Below are 20,092 nucleotides of genomic sequence, written 5' to 3'. Positions count from 1 at the left end.
TGACCCACATCCTGACCCCAGATACATACAAGCAGACAGACACACAACTTCATTCCCAGTGAGCTTTTGACCTGACTGTGGTAAATTAACATTTTTATATCTTTATTAGATAGCTGAATTTAGTTGTTGACAAAACATGTGTTGACAATCATTTTGATTATTGATTTGGCATTTTTTAAGCAAATGTGAGACAAATGTGAGGATTTGCTGCTTTTTTCCATTTTGTGTCATTGTAAATTGAACATCTTTGGGTTTAAAACTGTTTGTCAGACAAAGGAATGACAAATTGAAAACATCGCATTAAACTGTGGGAAAATGTGGCCGGTATTTTTCCCTGTTTGCTTTATGTTATATAGAAATTTCATCAATAATGAAAGTGATTGTAATATAATTTTTTCTCACAAGTTTCCCACATTATCTAAAGACAAAAACAGATTGCTGCCAATCAGCGGGCATAAAACAGCCACCCTTATCTCTATGTCCAATCCCCACACACCCATGGATGCAGTGCCCCGTGACACTTGACACCACCGTCATTTTTCCATCCTTACCACCCCTGAAAATATGCACTTTTCCTCACCTGCTTGCACATCCCGACTCCCATAGCAGATCCACGCACTCCTCTCCTCACCTATTGCTGTTGCTCATGTAAGTCAAAGAATAGATGAAGAGAGACAAGTTGGGTTCAAGAACCATCCAGGGCTTATTACCCACAATCCCATCTATATAAGGACAATGGTAAAAAAGATATTGCCTGAGCAGCCATACAAAAGCTCTGAAGATTGGCTCTTCAGGTGAGAAATCAAGTTCAAGTAATGGGTATCCATACATGATTTAAAGCTAATGCAGAGGTGGGAAGTGTGCAGATCTTTCAGCAAAAGTAGTAATAACTGTACGGTCTTCTGTTGAACGTTGCGTATTGGTGTTAAGAGCGGCAATTCACGTGCATCAGATGATGCACCGGTGCCTCAGCATCAGTGTGTTTTCAGCTTAAAGACGAGAAAATGAATAATCCATCCAGAAAAGTGCACCACAGTTATCCTTATTTCATTGTACTCCAGAGGGAAGTCTTTATCTTATTCATCTTCAGCTGATCTGGAGCTCTTGTATAACATATGTGCGCTTTAATCCAACAACAAATACCAGTTCATTTTATTTAAACACTCTATCAACCCTCTACTTTATCAAGTTAATGCCTCTCTCCTCCCTGAGCGTTTCACTCTGTCTTTGTTGCCTTCACTTTAAAAACCCCTTTACTTTTCACTGCAAGCTGTGCGTTTGGTTCCCCTCCATCATTCCCTCCTCCTGCCTTCAGCCCATTTCTCACTGCATGTTTCCTCTCTCCATTTTTCCGAGGCTGTTATTCCTTGCCAGCCTCTGCGACAGCACTGCCTTCATGCTTTTCAACACGAAGCAAAATGTATTTGGTGGATGCTTTTATCCAAAGTGCTTCACAGTATCAAGAGTGCATACAAATTTAGCATGGATGGCCCATTGGGAGTCGAACCTCTAACTTTGGAAGGCTTTGTGGCACGCCCTGTGCAGAATTTGAAATTCATGTTTTTTGCTTCATTTGTTGTTTTATTGCAGCTGACTCAAACTTTTTTTTACTTTACTGTTATGTGTTGTTGTGGCGCTTTTGAAGCACTTAAAGCTGAATGACTATACAGAAAACTCCACCAAATGAGAGCTACAAGAAGCCACATGCTCTTGTCTTTTCTAAGTTTGTCCGCCTTTATCTTTTCCTCTGCCTCTCCATCCAGCCCTCTCCACCCTTCAACTGCTCCTCTCTCTCTCCTTTATTCCTGTGCCATCTGCTGCTCTTTCCGATAATAAGCCTGTGATGTTTATTAATCAGCCTCTCTGCATGTCAGTCAGGTTGTCTGGATGCATGGCACTGTCTCTGCCATAGCAGTTTATTACCTGTGATGTCAGCTTTACGGTTAAGGAGACTGTAAATGTATACAACTAAACTGGTGGGACGGGAAGGGAATCCAGACTCCTCTCCTCTCCCTCTTCCCTTTGCTTCTCAGACTCATTCTTTCGTTTCTGTTCTCAGCTTCTGAGGAAACCAACATCTACAGGAAACCCCCCATCTATAAACGACAAGGTTAGTCGATTCCTCACAATGCTGTGCTTTTTATAGCTTTTGTCAGGCTGTCTACCTGTCAGTGCACGCTCAGTATTATGCATGCTTCTCTTTCTCTGACTAATGAATCAGTTTTAGAAAAGATCTGTCTCGCATCTGGTGTTTCTGATGACATTCAGTCCTCCTCTACAACTTCACTCAAAGGAAAGTAGCGAGAGGATGTCAAAGCATTTCCTTAGCTGGTGCAGCAGGAGTTTACCACTGCCATTGGATAATCTGAACACAGATTCTAGTGTCCAAACATCTTAAACTCTGTTGTCTGGTAACCAGACAGTGCTGGACAGTACTCTCAGGACCTCTTTATGCTCTCAGTTCCAAGTGCTCGGACAGAAATTGGGAACAGGGCTTTTGGGTATTTTGCACGCTCCGTTCTGGAATTTGTTGCAGAATGACTTGAAACTCAAGGAGCTGGTGTCGATAAATGTTTTTAAATCTAAAATAAAAGACTTAGGAGCAGATTCTATAGGATGTCAATGTTTTTAGCCTGCCTGACTCCCAGAATAGTTCTCCTTTGACTAATAGATAGTTCCCTTTTAATGCTAATTTTAGTGCTTGTGAATTGTATTTTGTCTTCCTTTGGGTTTGGAAAAAGAGATTATTAATCTCTATGGGACCAACCTGGTAAAATAAAGGTTACATTAAGTAAAGGTTACAATTTAAAAAAAGATAACCAACCTTCAGATTTTGTCTGTGCTCTACTCACTGGGGTTGGAAACTATTTGCTGCAGAAGGTTTTAACTTTTGCAAAATGCATTCCAGCTGTGGAAAAATGAGAAGAAGGAGAGATTCAAACAGTTGAAGAACAGGAACAGTAAAGCTGCTTTTCCACTCCACAAAAAACACACTAACACTCACAAACACTGGCTTTTTCTGTAGTGGGAAAGTTACGATTGGCATTAATTTCCAGATCAAATGACAGTAATAATCACTTGTATTTCTAGTGACACACCCCCATAAATACTGTTCATCTCCATCTAAACAGCACAGTGCAAGCAGCTCTAAATTAGTCAGCACCAAGTTTGAATTAGTGATTGAATAAGTAACGGATATTAAAAGAGAATTACTAAGCATAACTTTTTCACTGGGCTCCATGCTGCTTTCTGCTGTTTACTAACCAGTTTATCGTCACATTTGTGACTGTAATGGAAAACAAATTTATTGCCTTTTTTTTTGTGGATTTCTCCGCATTATAAAAACCTGCATATACACCATAGTATTGGAGAAAAGGGGTACAAGGTGATTTTGATAGAACTGAACTAGATAAGTATAAGGCTGTAATGCTTGGTTGCTGTAGCTGCATCAGAGTTGAGATTACAAATTCAATTGGTGATTCAAGAGGCAAGGTAAAACTGTGAGAAGCAGTGCCAAATACTCTCAAGAGTGTAGGTGATCCATCAGTGCTCAGATGGCAGGTCCGGCAGACTTACAGTTCCTCAGAAACACCTCTGGATGATTTACACTGGGCTACAAAGTGCTGACAAACCTCTCTCTCTTCAGTCTGAGCATGCACTCTGTGATCTGGGCTCTGTTGGTGAATTTGAATTTACAGCACAAATCATTTACGGTGCAGTTTTCATATTAAGCCAAATTACCACAACTAGATATATATATGTTGTATATTTAGTACCATAATGTATGTCAAAGTCAAACCTGACTATTGCAGCTCAAAAACAAATTTTTCAAAGAGGTGTTTGGTTATATTACCAAACGGGTCAACTGAGAGAGAGCAGAGATTAGTACAGAGCAGAAATGATTGCAGATGCTTGTCTTTTTGTGCGCTTTAATTCTTTAACGCTTTGAAACCTGGATCGTCATTGGTTTTCATGTGATGCATTCAGACGCTTTTCACGAGCTATTTAACCCTTTGAAACCTGAGCAAACTGGTTTAATTTCTTTGGGGGGAAAACATGGAGAAAAAGGCAAACACCAACTTGGCAAGAACAAACTGAAAGAAATAAGTAAAAGTTGACAGGAAAATGACCTGAGGTTATGGGGCGGCCTCTAGCTCAGTGAGTAGAGCGTGTGCCCTATGTTGGCTGAGTCCTTTGCAGCGTGTCATCCCCATTCTCGCTCTGCCTGTCAATCTGTAACTATGATAAAGGCATAAAAAGCCCCCCAAAAAAGGGGGAGGTTATTAGAAAACTATCCCAAAAAAAGAACATTTTCCAGAAAATACATTTTTGATTGTATTAGTTTTATATTTAACATTATCTCACAGAATAAAATGTGTAATTACTTTTTCCATTTTTAATTTTCTTGTTCTTTTTTTTTTTTTTAACTTTTTTTAAAAAAAAATTTCAGGTAATTTTCTTGTAACTTTTTTTAATTTGTTTTTTGCCATTTTTTTTTAAAGCTAATTTTCGTTCATGTCTTCCTTCCTAATTGCCTTCTCACCATGTTTTAGAACGAAATTAAATCAATTAACTCAGGTTTCACAGAGTTAATATGTGTTATAAATGTGAAAATGTTCCCAGGATTAAGGTGTGGGATTGTGCTGTGTCCCAAAACATGTCTGCATAACGTCTGTCCTGCATGTTTAACACGAAACAATGATGAATGCATTTGTCCCCGTTAAATAAAGACTAACTCGACCTCATAAGCCCCTCCTGATAAATGTCACAAAAAAGGAGCCAGATTGTTTTTTATGTACAGTGTAAGTTTGGACTGTCCAAAGACTAAATGTCACATCCATGCGTCCACAGCATCAGTTGAAATATGACCTTTGGTAAATGTCACCCACTCGTCTTTTTCATTGTCTAACAAAAGCCGCAAAACCCCTTTGACAATTTTCTTTCAGATATTACATCCTTTCATCCTCACAAGAAAAGCCATCACCGTTGACAACTTTGCTTGCTTACTGGAAGTTGTGCATCATATCCCATCGCATTTTCTCTGACCTCCTTTCGTTCTCTGTTCCCTTGCTTTTGATGCCTTCTCCTCCTCCCTCCCTACCCCCTGCTGTGCCCTCCCCTCTCTGTAAGTAAATGCACTAGTTTGTCCGTCTTGATTCTCCTGCACACACAAAAAGACACAACCACAATTTTTGTAACATGTTTTTGCATGTTTTCCCTGTGGTTGACTTTTCCCTGAGTGCCGTCTTATTTCAAGCATATAAATCAGCCTAGAAATGCTGGAAAAAAAGGTTCTGTGTTTACAAATTGTGTATGGATAAAGAATACACAATACGTTTTCTTGTTCTCATTCTCTGATCGTGTCTCCCTCAGAATTATCTGCCTCTCCGACAGCCAATAAGAGTAAAACCAATGAGAACCTCTTCAATTCCAGTCGCCTCTCCACCTCCAACTGCAACAGCATTTATCACCCAGACTCCAACTACTACCCGTATACAGGCTCTCCAAAGGGTACAGCTCCTTTTTGTTCTGAAACACACACTTCTGCACACAAACACACACACACCCCCTTGGCAACCTGTATTTACTCTATAGCCGCATTTACACTGCCTGTTAAAGGCGGGAATATCACACCATAATCAACAACTTTGAATGGAACGCAGCACAACAGCCCTGAAACAAGGTCTCTGTAAAGAATAAAGCTGGAAAGACGTGACCACTTGTGGCACGGGTGTGACGTTTTGACAACACGTTTATGTGGTCCTTTGACCTCTGACCTCAAGATATCTGAATGAAAATTGGTTACATGCCTTCTTTATGCTCGTCCCATGCAGTTTGTTTCTGTCATTTGATTCCTAATCAAGACAATCTGGTAAGAATTGCTTTACCTTGTCAATATGGACTTCAAAGCTGTTGTGTAATGTAAAATGATGAAATTGAAAACATGCAGTTGAAAACATGCAATTTCAAAATGTGATTATTCCCGATTAATTATAGAAACTCTGCATTTAATCGCAATTTAGAAACTTTTTAAAAAATGGATGGAAACTGTCAGTGCAACTTTACTGCTGTCCAGAGGCATACAAACGCACTGCGGTATATCTAGTTGTCTTTTATTTCCTCCACTTCTCTTTCTAGTCTCCAGGGTGAGGAGGTTTTCGTCTGGAGGAGAGGAGGATGGATGGAACCACAATATAAACAAGGTAAGAAAGGGAGACGCTTTCCTTCTTCTCCCATTTTATATTTTAAGTGTGTGTGTGTTAATATTTAATGAGCTATTTAATTAAATGCTTCTTTCCAAGCTCACCCACTGGACATGATAGAGTGATGCTCATCTCTCCTTCTATCACCTCAAATTCATCCCTCTATCCATCCAAACAACAACCGTCACCTTTTTTCTGTCTCATCCTGTTTTATTCCATCACTGTCTATCCACACTTGCATCCATCCCACTCAACCGACCCTTACTGCTCCGTCTGTCTGGTCCCTTTGTTTAACCCATCCTTCTGTTTCTTCCCTCCACTGTCCCTTCCCTCCGCTTCCTTCTCTCCCCACAGGGAATTGGCAGGATGATCCTGAAGGAGGAGATGAAAGCGCGGTCAGGTTGTCACGACAATGACCAGTGGGGGAGCAGACGCAGTTCCCGCTGTAGCAGTAGGGAGGCGCTGAACAATTTGGGATACAGCTCCCTTAATGGCTGTAAGTCTGAAGTTCCTGTGTGTGTGTGTGTGTGTGTGTGTGTGTGTGTGTGTGTGTGTGTGTGTGTGTGTGTGTGTGTTAACACTTCTGAAATCTGACGGCAGGGTTGGTTTTTGTAAATGAACTCTCTTTCCTACATGTTGCAACACAACTGTGTATGACAGTTACTTGGTCTGTGCATGTCATCTGTAATGTATGTCCTGTCATAACTCATGCTAACATGCTTATGTTAGTCAGGTATAGTGATTACCATTTTCACAAACTTTTCTGTCAGCGTACAGTCATTAAATAATTAACACTATATGCAAAGTATAGCTAAATACCTTCAGTAAATTGCACAGCAACCCAACAAATAGTTGTTGAGATATTTCAAACTGGACCACAGCAGTGAGCCGACACACCAAATTTGCCATCCACAAAGCTGTTAGCGCGGCTAAAAAATTGGTTGTCAATAATGCAAAGGATGCACGATCTGTGAACATTGGTTCTCTAAGGTTGCATGAGGGTTGAGGCTGTGGTTCAAGTCTGAAATTAGGATCAGGTTTCAGTTAGGGTAATGATTGGGCTGCAGTGGTGAAGGTTAGAGGAGATTCTCACTTCTGTGTTTACTCTCCCATTGATCCCATTCCTCATTGCATTCAGCACGAGTAAGGGCGAGACAAAGATGGAGAGACTCAGAGAGAGAAAGAGGAAGAGTGTTTAGGTGGAGGTCAAATGGGAATAAAAGGAGAGGGTGTTATAACAGGAGAGAGAGTGAATGAGATAGAGAGTGAATTAAATTTAAAAGAGAGAGGCAGTGAGAAGCTAAAGCAATTTGGAGCTGTTCAGAGAAGATGTATGACATGAAGCCAAGAGGTAAATCAGGGTCAGAGAGCTGTGGAGAGAGAGAGAGAGAGAGAGAGAGAGAGAGAGAGAGGGAGGGAAATGAGCTGTGTGCACAGGGAGGTCAGACAGACAGAGGTGTGGATAACGTGGGTGTTGGGTGCTGCGTAATCACTGTGGGTTTATAGAGTCTGCTGTTATTATACTGATTAGAAAAGAACTGAGAGGTGTGAGTGCTCATCTATCCTTCAGAGGAGGCTTACTCCAAAATGGTATGTCCATATTTTGATAGAAGTGACATGAACTTTTACTAAATAATAGACACTTGGTGGTTTCATTTACCTCAGCGGATTTATGTCCACTTAGTTGCACTAGCAGAGTGCCTCTGGTGCTTTGGTCCAGAGTGGAATATCTCAGAAAGTATTGTATGGATTGCCATCACATTTTAAACAGACATTCACAGTCCTCAGAGGATGGATCCTCCTGACTTTGATAACCTCCTGACTTTTCCTCTAGTGCCACCATGAAGTTCACATTTGTGGTTTTAACTGAAATATCTCAACAACCATCAAGTGCTTGCAATGAAAATTTGGACCAGTGTCATCATCATCACTTCATCATTTCATTTTGTCCAGTACTTTGGTTCATGACCAAATACCTGTAAAACAATCCCTTCAGACTCAGCTGTACTTTGCATTTAGTGCTAATTAGCAAATATTAGCATGCCAAAATGCTGAACTAAAATGGTGAACATTGTACCTGCTAAAATATCAGCATGCTAGTATTGAAATTGACATTGCTGAATTTATCACTTAGTTTTTAAAATATTGCTGCATATATGCAGTCTCACACAGCTGCATTGGACCCTTTCCATCTGGCCATCAGCATGTTTAGGCATTGATATGTTAGACATTGATGTAACATCAGGTGACCAAAGTTCAATGTCAGGACGATGTCTAATGCCAATGTCAATTTGACATAAAATACTGACAACGGATGATGATGTTTTTCAAACACAATTTAATATCTGCCTGGTGTGAGTCTAACATCTTTCTGACATCTTATTGTTTGATGCCAGCTGGGTCAGTCTTGTCATTTCATCAATAATAATAACAAAACCAGTTTTGTTTTTTTTTTTACAAAATAAAAGCTCTGTTCCCTACTTTATGTTTCTGATTCCAGCACCTAATTGTGTTTCAGAAAAATAATCTCAAGCTGCTGCAGAGTCCATTAAATTTACAAAGTTCAGTGGGTGGATGCATAAACATATGCATTTTTAACATGAGTGGCCCGGATGCAGCCTGGCCGTGCTGCTTCATATTTTATATGAAGTGTAGGTCGTGATGGTGATTTGTCTGCATGCTGATGTTGTCAGAGGCAGATCTTCACACAGCTGATGTTTTATAGATGCTCCACAACAGCTGGCCCTCTTTAGTTCCCTTCCACTAAAAACTTACTCCCTCATTTCAGTTTGCTGTTTGTCCTCATACTCATACTGTGTGGCAGGTTTATTAACTTAGCAAAGTCTCACATGCTGTGCATGTTTACACAATCGCACTGACAGTAATATGGATGTGCATAAATAAAAAATGTCTTGCACACATGTCAACTTCATGTTCTTCATCATCTCCACTGGGCTTCTGCAAATATACACAATACATATATAGAAAGGCAGTGTCAAAAACATGCGGAAAAGGCAGTAAGCAATTTGATAAGAAATGCACTACAAATTGCAAGAAATTAGTAAAAGGTGATTAGAAAATGACATGAAAAATAGTATTTTTTTTAATTTCAAAGGGAAATTGGGAAAAAAAAGAAAGAAATATGTCCATAAAACTTAATTTGTGTTTTTTTAAATTATATATTTAAAATGTTGTTGAAAATGTAAAGCACAGCACTTTTTGGGGTTGCTCTTTGCCTTCTCTCCCTCGCAAGAAATCAAACAAATTTGTGTAGGTTTCAAAGGGTTAAACTAGTGTTCAAGAAGTGCTTACATCTGCTATGCTTCTTTAAGAAGTGGGGTGATTGTAACTGTTTAAGACTACAAAGCTTTTGGGCTTAAGACACAAAACTTCTGATGTAGGGGATTTTATATTTGCAGGTTATATTTCTGATGAAATGAATATAATGTTCAGTGTGTTTTACCTGCTTTCTGTCTCCCTTCATCTCTCTGTCGTCAGCTCCCAGGTCCGTCTACAGTGCAGACAGCGGTGAGTGGCTCATCAGTGCGTTTTGATCTCTGAGGTCATCTCAAGGGGACGGCTACACAGCAGTCCGTCTTCCCTCTGATCCCCACCATCCTGTCGGTTCTGCTGTGACAGCGGCAGAGCTTTAAGTGGAGATTGTTATCAGCTCGCACAGACACGCACGTACATGCTGAACACACACACACACACACACACCGCTCCTCTTGTCTTTTGGGTTACAGATGGGAAGATGAATAGTGCTGTAACTTAGGTCCCCATTTAGCAGCTTTTTTTAGCAGCAGCACTGATCCAGGATCGCTGACCTGAACCTCTCAGCCATCTGTTTCACAGCCCACAGTTACACACTTTTGATCATAACGATAGGTGTGTTTTATGAGATCACTTATACCTTATACCTAAATTTGGCCTTTAAGGGTCTAGTTTGTAGGATTCGGGGGGATATATATTGGCTCAGAGCAGCGTTGGAGAAACACCGATTTGTAACTTGAAACTGCTCTATGCAGTGGTTTTACCTGTTTTAATCACAGAGTCTGTTGTTTTGGAGAGGAAGGGACCTCTGGGGATATTTCGGCCTCTACGTCTGGATCTTAAATTATCAGAGGAAAAGATGAGCACACATTAGCAGGTGGTGGGCTAGCAGTTCGTCTCTGATGAGCAGAACAGCTTCTCACGCAAAATTTGTGATCCATAAAATCAATGCGCACATGTAGGGAGACCCTGAACCATGTGGACAAAAATTTTGGAGATTGGAGGTTGATGATGCAGATGCTGAGGTGGTAGATGAAGTCTGATTACAGGTGTGAAGCAAACAATCTGATGCTGTAATCATGTAAATACTGCAGGGACACTCTGCTTTTGCTGTGATTTACCGCAAAGAATTAGTAAAAGGGCTCATTTCTATGCATCAACATTCATGAGGTGCTTTGCATTGACGATTTATAGTGAAATGTGGACATGTAGGGGCAGGATATGGCTAATCTATGCCTGCATAATTCAAGTTTATTTGGGATTTGTATAAGGAAATTGCGTACACTTTTCAGTTTTTGTCCATACATGCACTTTTAGTATGGATTTCATGCACTGTTTCATAAATGAGACTCCCAGGTCCATTTGTTTTAGAGAGAAAGAGACCTGTGCAGCTATTTCAGCTCCCGGTAAAATCCTTCTAAACAATGAACTCTGAAGCTTTTCTAACTGTGAGTTGACGCTTGGAACATGAAAGAAGTTTCAGTTGTTTACAATCTGCAATCCTCACATATAGAGGGCAGTAAAATCTACACACTGTTCCTTTAAATGTCTGTCATGCAGATGCATTTTGTAAAAATGTGTGCAGTTTTCCTGTGATCTCTAACTGTTTCTTTCATTGCTTCTATGTAGATTTTAATTCCATAATATCCCAATATAGTCTCCATATATGATTTTGAACATCAGAAAATTGCATCCTTTTGCATGCAGACTGTCATATATGCCATTGTCATGCCATTAGAATATAATAACTGATCAATAACTATGCAAAATGCTGCAAAACCCTGACTGTGATTCGAATGGCAGCAGAGATTATAGGCCAGCACTTGTGCTATAAAGACATTGATGAATGAGATGCTTAGGCTCTTAGTTTTTCTTGGCAACAGGGAACACTGATGGAACAACTGTATCTCTGAAACACACACCAAAGCTAATCTATGAGGCTGTATCTCATTTCTTTGTTGAGAGAGAGAGAGTTGTAGATGACAAACACATTATAGCTCAGCATCTCACACACGCTGTACAGCAGCTCTGCATACCGGCCAGTTTTCCTCTGCATTATGGTGTTTCGTCCCAGCTCTTTGACATCACTGTGTAATTTAATTCAACACTGGCGTGAACAAGAGAGAGAGAGAGAGAAAGAGAGGCATAGGAGGGCAGAGCAAGTGAGCAGAGGAGAGAGAGAGGGAGAGAGAGAGGGAGAGGAGGGGAAGAGACGAGCAAAAGACTGAGGAAGAATGAATGATAAACCCAAAAAAACGAAGATAGCAAAGAAGAGGCGAGTGATAGTAGAAGTGAGAATAACTCTAGAGGATCGCTGTGGCTCAACTGCCCTCTGCTGCCTCCGCTGCAGCAGTGCACAACACAAATAAAGGCTTGCCAAAGGATACTTAAGATGCTGGTAGTTACAAGAGAGATGCTGGAGGAGTGACTGCAAGCGGAAAGATGTTTTTAAAATGATTGTTATGGGTGGTAGGGTGTTCATATTAAATTAACAAAAAGGTTAGGGGAAGTAGCAATAATACTACATTCCTCCAATGTGGCTGGCTGATGTTCTGCAGTTTTTTGTATTTTAGTATAAATAATAAACTTTATTTGTATAGCACTTTTCATACAAGAAATGCAGCCTGACGTGCTTTACAACAATGAAATACATGCACCAAGTGCTTCATATGAAAAGACACAGAAAACAAGATATTATAAAACCTGTATGTAAAAATAAAATAGGATCAGAGCAGAACACATAAAACACATCTTTACATGGATCAAACCCACTTGATAATACCAGAAAAAGTAAGATAAAAATCAGGATGAAAAGTGATGAAAACATAGGATGGAAAATAAAACCCATTGAGATAATACTAATAAAAATAAGGATAAAAAAAGAATGTATAAAATGCATGAAATTAAAGAAAATAAAACATTTTAAAGAGGTGCAGCAGTGTGTAAGTGCGAAGCAAAATGTAAGCATTTCCACTCAATCGATGCGTTTTTGTTTGTATTTAGGGTGTAAATTTATTAACCAGAGGTTAAAACAGCACATCGAAATGACTGAAACATCAATCTGATTTTACCAATCTGTGTATGATCTGAGGCACATTTCTTTATTTGTCAGGAGTTGAGTCTGGCAGGTGGGTGTTCAGGAGGCAGTGGTAGCCTTGAGCTTTAAAAAACAGTCACAGTATTCTTTTGAATCCTCCTACCAAGTGGGAGAAACTGTTTCCCCAGTGTGGTATTCTCAAGAGCCGCATGAAAAAGATGTGAGAAACCCTCTTATAATCCTTCAGCAGCTGTCAGTGTATAGACAGTATGTAGATATAGTATACTGCAATCATTCATAAACTGAGTGTTTTTATTATTTTTGCGTATTTCATGTTTGTTTTATGGTTATGTGTTTATGTTTGTTCTCCCAGACTCATACATTGCAAAATCATCCTCGTTGCCAGGCTACGGCAGAAATGGAATAAACAGGGTAAGCTATCACACTTACTGGTTGTGTGTGTGTGTGTGTGTGTGTGTGTGTGTGTGTGTGTGTGTGTGTGTGAGATAGAGAGAGAGTGACTGAGAGAGGGAATAACACAGACATGGCAATTCACTAAACCGTAAACTACAGCAAAGTCCTTCATTTGTCGCTGATCCTTTGAAACTCATTTGTATCAGTTTACTTCCCGAGGCTGACTGAGACAGCAACTAATAACGAAATCCTCCTCAAAGTTGCTCAGAAAAGTCTTAAAATGTTGATGATGCTCACTGCTGACACTTTTGAGTTTTAATCTGACGCCGTAGCTGTGATGATGCACTATTTGCCACGAAACAGGAAGTGTTTTTTGTGGTGTGAGGGATGCTTGAGAACTCATGAAACTTGGTACACGTTAGAAATGCAAAATTTGGAATCTTATCTTTTTTTTGTGCTTGTGAGGGCCAAGGGGACTTGATAGCGCCTCCTATAAAATGTCAAGAGGCCAACGCATTATTGAATTGTCAACTCTTTCCACTTCATTTCCATCTTTAGTCTGGGATTGTATCAACCCTAACTGATTTCTGATTTTCTCTAATCAGTAACCATAGAGACCAAAGTATCTGCCTGAATCTAAAGTCATTTTAAGTCCACTCTGATGCACAGCCATGCCAGCATACCTGTTTTGCTAATGTTTTAAGAGCAGAGCAGCAGAAAGTAAAGCCATCTATGATGGGGGGTGATACTGAAAAGACATGTCAATTCAGAGCAGCCTCGATAGCAGCATCTATCTTGTATTTACGATTGCCATTGTTGATATTGGTTCCAGTTTGCTACTTGGCAGGGCTTGACAACAACCTGACAGTGGCGTTAATCCCACCAGTGGTGCTGATTGGTGAATCGAGTTCCCCTGTGGCACTCATTTATTTTAACCAAGTAACTGCTGTTTCATGTCACGATGACAGACAAATCAGTCAGTCAACTATTTTGCCATGCTTAATAGCAACGTTTTTGGTTTTACATGAATGGAGGTTACTGTGGCGTGGTGTTGGGTGGGGACTTTGCACATTTCAATCAACAGGAAGTTGTTTTAACTCAAATGTACATTTTCCATTGGCGCCAAACTTCACATGCTTGGTAAGAGTCCAGGCCTGAAGACATCTTAACATTGACTCGTTGTCATAGTGCAACCCACTGGCAACAGGAAGTAAGCCTTTTGTGACAAAAATCTTTGATCATCATAGATTTACATGAAATGTTCATTGTGTGGTCTACACTTGACATATAGCAACATATTGCATTTTTAGTGCAAGTTCTCTAGCACCAAATATTGAACACAGAAAGTTGAAAAAAAGTGCTATATGTCAATTTCAGCATGGAACTTTTTATAGACACAATGTTTGAAGATGATGAAGTACATCCTCTCAGTCCGTGTTTGCTCAACTGCTCTGGTTGTGTTCTTGCAGCCTGGGAGTGCGGGTGCAGATTATTACCAGTATGACAGCAGCAATGCAGTTAATTGGCAGATCAGAGGTAAGCCTATTGTGCAGTTTAAATCTGCTTATCTCCAGTTCTTCTAGTTTTCTCCTGATTTACCTCCCATCCTGGTGCATGTCACTGAGTGTTATTCAGAGTGTGTATAATGAGGAAAGAGTGGTGCCAACAAATACAACAGTTAGCATGAGTGATATTGATATTTTCTCTTCTCCTTCTCTTTCAGAATACAAGGTAAGACACTCTCGCCAAACGCTAGACAACTGTTACTGAGCCAAGAGTGAAAAAGTCTGGATCAATGGGCAACAGATAAGGATGATGTGTTGCCTCTTTAAAGTTCACATTGAATGGCGAATTCATCTCACTCAGTAACACCCACTTGTAAAAATGACTGACTCATTTTATTGATAGTGAAGAATAAAATATTTCCAGTATCATGAAAACTAGAGTGTTCACCAGTTTTATTTGAAACATGGGAAACATAATTCTACCATACAACAACTGCCATCATCGGGGAATCACAAGCTGGGATTTTTGTAGCCCTTTTTTTTTTTTTATTCTGTATCTATTTCTTACTTAAATAATAATGGAAATGGGTTGTAAGAGGTGCTTGAATGCACTTCTCCAGCTCAGATTTATAACCTACAAAATAGATTCAAACATTCAAAGGGTCAACAGTCTTTAAACTTTGTCATGTTTCACATAATTCTCAAAAAACTCTCTTTTCTAAGCCCAACAACTTCATCACATAAACTTTTTTTTCAAAGTCTCCCCTATTTATTAGAGGGGAAAAACAAGAACCATGTCAGCACAAAAATTGGATTTTTCCTAATCTCCTCCTCCGGGGAAGACTTAAATCTGCATGAATAATTACACTAAACCAAACAGAGACTGCATCAATTTTTCTAATTTATTTTAGCCTGTTATTGTTGTTGATGCTGCTGTTGGCCACTAGAGAGTGACAGAGATAAATAAAACCCATTCTGCCTGTTTTCATGGTGCTGAAACATTCAAATGCAAGCCCGTTTACTGATTTTTTTAAAATGCATTTAAATCATGTTACCAAACCAAACAAAAACAGGCAAATAAACTTCTTTGGTAAACAATTTATGACATTTCTGAATGTAGTTAAATTACAATTTATATGTTTATGACACCCAATTTAATTCACATGTAGGCCAAAGCCTAAATGGTGCCTTTTGTTTGAAGAAGTTGATTAAATTTATTAATCTGTGTGTGTTTCAGATCTACCCCTATGAAGCCCTGATAGTGTCGGTCAGAGGGCAGCAGCGTCTTCCGAGTGACGTGGACCGAGCCAGACTGGAGGTGATCTGCCTCAGGACTCTTACAAAATCTACTGTAATAACTGTCTTATATAAACAAACAAGAGTATAATGTGAACACAGACAGACTGACAATGCTATCCATAGAGCCATGACTAAAAATGTTTATTTTATTCTATAGATTCAGTGATTTTTGGGTTGGGTTTTTGGGTTGTCTGTCCATCTGATGCATTTTTGTTAATACGATATCTCAAGAACGCCTTAAGGGAATGTCCTCAAATTTGGCACAAACATTCAAGTGGACTCAAGGATGAGCAGATTAGATTTTGGTGGTCAAAGTTTAAAGGTGAAGGTCACTATGACAATGTCTGTCTCATTCTTGTGAACGCAATATCTCAAGTGCATCTCAAAGCAATATCTCCAAATCTGACACAAACTTCCACTTTGAAATAACAATTAACTGATTAGAATCTGGTGGTCAAAGGTGAAGGTCACGGTGACCTCATTAAACATGTTTTGGGCCATGAATCAAGAATTCATACACTCAAATTTCACACAAATATCTTACAGGATATAAGGATGAATTTGTGGCATTTTATCTCCGAGAGATCAGACATCAACTGTGACTTTGTAACGTTCTTCAAAAACACCTCTGGCCATTACTCAACATCATAAGTCAAGAACAGAGGGGGAGACGTTTGGTCAGATGAAGAATTGGTGACACTAATCTTGGGTGTCAACCTTGAAACTTTGCTGTATAGATCCTCTGTTTTCAGGGGAAAATGTGTGAGAAACGTCCATGTTTTCACAGACATGGATGTAAACTGTAAGTGCAACTTGACTGGGAGGCATGCAGCCACGTGGCATTATTTCTTCATTTTCACATGAAGCTTTTTACTGGCTCATAACTAACTAGTCATCACTGATTTGCCTTGTCTAAATGTATCTTTCTCCTCTCTCCTTACAGCGTCACCTCTCACCAGAGGAGTTCTACAGAGTCTTTGGCATGTCCATGTCCGCCTTTGATCGTCTCGCTCAGTGGAAGAAAAACGAACTAAAGAAACAGGTCCGACTCTTTTGAAAAGCAGAACTGTCTAACCAAACGCAGGTCCACTGTCAACAGTGTGCTCTGAAAAGTAGCCTTGGGGAGGCCTGCTGACCCAGACTGACTCCGTGTCACAGAGGAAGAGGAGCTGGCAGATAAAAAAGTCTTTTCTCCTTTGAGGTGGTAAGAGCAGAACTGTTGGCCTCCTGATCTTATGTATACTTGAATTTGTTAAGCATTATATGAAGCCAACCAAGTGGCCAAAAGGGGAAAAAACTGGAACGAGAGGAAGGAGAACTGGAAGGAGATCATGAAGACTTTGAGAGGCAGCAGATGACGCTGGGGACGCAACAGACAGAAAGTTTATGAGTCAAGGACTTGGCTGCGTCTCCATCTCCTCCCAGCAGATGGCAGTGTGTTAACAGGAGCACCAGGGATGCAGTCTGATACAGGACCAGGACAGGTGGACTGTACGCTGAAGTACTGAAGGTCAGTCACACTCCGCCAAACTTGAATTCGTACTGAAAATTAGGGAGACAGTTTTGGATGTGAATAGGCTGCCTGGAAGACAGAAGTATCCAGTTTTTATCACACAGACACTATCGTCATCAGTGACTCATGAACTGATGAAAAAAGTGTGACTTTCATTAGCATTAGGGGTTATTGAACGAGACACACGTGATTTTATAAAGTGCAAATCCTGAAACCCAAAGTTTTTTTTTTCTTTTTATAATAACAGCATGTGTTTGTTATTTTGATGTCAGTTTTTCTGAAGCCATATCGGTGTTAAGAGTCCTCCTCTATGACACGAGAAGACTGTACAGTTCACTGAAGTGGTTTTTGAAATATGATGTGATTGTAAGGTGTCATAGAAATCAGGTTTTAAAACTACACGCGCTTTTAAAATAAGATATCTGTGTTTTGCTTGTTTTAGTCAAAGAAATCAATGCTTTTTGTTAATTTCATACTCGTGAGCAGCTCAGAATTTCAGCTGCTGGATTACAGTTGAACTAGACTGTGTGTGTGCGTGTATGTGTGTAATTACAGCAAATGACTAATGGAGGATTTTTGGGGATGATTATTCAGACCCTCTGAACAAAGAAAACAATGCTCGAGTGAAGGAAGGAAATGGAAAAGGGTTAAGGAAAGAAGGATGGAGAAAAGGAGGAAGTAACAAAGGAATGCGTGATGAGAAACAAAGATGGTAAGAGAGAAGAGGTAGTGACAAAGTTTAACCCTTTGAAACCTGGACAACAGTTTTCTTTGTTCTGCATTATGATTCCTTTCATAAGCATTTAAACCTCTTAAACATGAGGACATTGGTTTGATTTCTTGGAAGAACATGGGAAAAAAGCAATAAGTAATAAGGCAAGAAATATCCCTTAAAATGCAAGACATTTGTAAGTGATAAAAATGAAAAATAAAAAAATATATAGTCATAATAATCATTAATATACATTTAAAATCATGTGAAAAAAGAATGTATATTAAAATATATTATTATTAATTAAAATTAAAAAGGTTACGTTAATTTTTTTTTTTACTTTTTTTTTCTTCTTTTTTTAAGTTTATGCAAAAACAATTCTCGTAACCTTTTTAATTTCTTGCTCCTTTTGGGGTCAATTCTTGTTAAATTGCTTGTTGCCAATTTTTCTCAGGTTTCAAAGGGTCAATCAGGAGTTTTCTGGTGTCGCAAAAGTAATGTGTCAAGAAAGGATAAACAAAAAAAGTGGTAACAGAAGCTGAATGCATTGGATAGTTTAGTTTAGTTGGATAGTTTGTATTTGAATGTAAAAGATTCGATAACGCTCTCTGCTACAAGAACTGAAACCATAAGGTATGTGTGAATATGTGTGTGTGCTTACAGGTCCTAAAGAAAACAGTGACGCACATTTACCACATTAAACTTTTATTTTATTCACTGGAGTAACACAATGAATTTGCAAACCCATGTCTGTCACTACAAATTTGGAAATAAATGATTCAAGCATCACTTTTTTTATGTATCGTCCTCATTGTTATTTTTTATGACTCCTGGATGTAGATGATGTGCAGCTGAAGCCCTTCAACCTCTAATGAGGTACCAAAATAGAAATATACGATAGCTCAAAGTGAAAATACATCACACATAATAAATAACACACACAATGTGCACAGCACAGGTGTGTGTGTGTGTGTGTGTGTGTGTTTTTCATGATTTCAGCACAAAAAATAAATAAATGAGCGCCTGATGCAACTGTGGTGAATAAGAGTATGTCTATACACTAGGATATACACAGAATATACGTATATACAACAATATTCAGCTATTTACATGCAATTCAATCATTAACCTGAGTGGCAGTAATGTGCCAGATAAGTGTCTCATCTGCCAAAAAGCTACAGAAGAGAATGATTTTTTATTTAACTTTATTTAGAGGAGAGTTGTGATGCAAAGCATTATTTAACATTTGCATGGCATCACTCTGCTGTGTTGCAATTGGCAGGTCTGTTTATCTTTTAAACTAAACTATAAACAGGAATGCAAGACACTGCAGTGTTAGTAATTAAAGTGGGTAAGGTGAGTGGAGACAAAAATGTTAAGTTGAAGCTACGCCCTCAGCAGCACTCATACTTAATGCCAAAAAAAAATCATAAATCAGTGCCCAGTGTTGCCAAGTTGGAAATGTTAAACTATCGTACCAGAGATCACTATTTTATCACTATAATTTCACTATTGTGTGAAAAATGATCATACGCCAATCACAAGCAAAAGAACAAATTGAATTCATAACTTTGGTGAACAAGTATTTAAACGACTGAGTCGAGTGTTTACTGAAACAAACCACAGCGGTGCATGCTTGATGAACGTGACCCGACACGTTCATGTCATCATGACCTGCACCAAACAACCAAACACTACTGGCTGCAAGGAGATCATGTGAGTGTTAACACAGATGTAGGAGCCGGGAAATGAGCTTAAATGAAAGTCGTAAACTAAACTAAGCTCTTATTGTAAGTCATAATGGTCAAATTATCGTACATAATGGCAATTTCGGAAGTACAAAACTATCGTACAAATAAGAAAATGATTGTACATCTGGCAACACTGTCAGTGCCCCACTTGGGCCACCTGACATAAAAACTTTAGACACGCCACTGTTCTGCCACAAGAAAAACACTCATGAATAACATATTGGGGATAAAATGTCCAAAAATAGTGTGGTTTCAATAAGTGTCTCTTAGCAGTCATGTGTTTAAAATGTATAGTAGCCTAAAAAACCCAGTGTGGAGCAGAGCTGCTCTGACTGGCACTAGGACCCCGCGCAGCCGCGGCTGATGAACCAGCGGCTGCGGAGTC

At 39.3% G+C, this 20,092-nt stretch overlaps 1 protein-coding gene across 1 annotated transcript in view; it reads left to right on the top strand.

Annotated features, from left to right (window-relative positions):
• LOC121953079 (actin-binding LIM protein 3-like) overlaps positions 1-17,445 on the top strand; it is a 51,376-nt gene extending 33,931 nt beyond the window's left edge. Inside the window, exons 14-23 of the mRNA XM_042500024.1 lie at positions 2,060-2,110; positions 5,374-5,511; positions 6,139-6,203; positions 6,558-6,699; positions 9,702-9,731; positions 12,887-12,945; positions 14,397-14,463; positions 14,651-14,658; positions 15,670-15,750; positions 16,675-17,445. Coding sequence (XP_042355958.1) covers positions 2,060-2,110; positions 5,374-5,511; positions 6,139-6,203; positions 6,558-6,699; positions 9,702-9,731; positions 12,887-12,945; positions 14,397-14,463; positions 14,651-14,658; positions 15,670-15,750; positions 16,675-16,788 — 755 coding nt within the window. The 3' untranslated portion in view covers positions 16,789-17,445. The remainder of the gene's footprint in view (positions 1-2,059; positions 2,111-5,373; positions 5,512-6,138; positions 6,204-6,557; positions 6,700-9,701; positions 9,732-12,886; positions 12,946-14,396; positions 14,464-14,650; positions 14,659-15,669; positions 15,751-16,674) is intronic.
• The last annotated feature ends 2,647 nt before the right edge of the window (positions 17,446-20,092 follow it).

The sequence above is a fragment of the Plectropomus leopardus genome, chromosome 13 (genome assembly GCF_008729295.1).
Source record: "Plectropomus leopardus isolate mb chromosome 13, YSFRI_Pleo_2.0, whole genome shotgun sequence".
Taxonomy (NCBI): domain Eukaryota; kingdom Metazoa; phylum Chordata; class Actinopteri; order Perciformes; family Serranidae; genus Plectropomus; species Plectropomus leopardus.
This window is presented reverse-complemented; position numbering and strand designations above follow the sequence as displayed.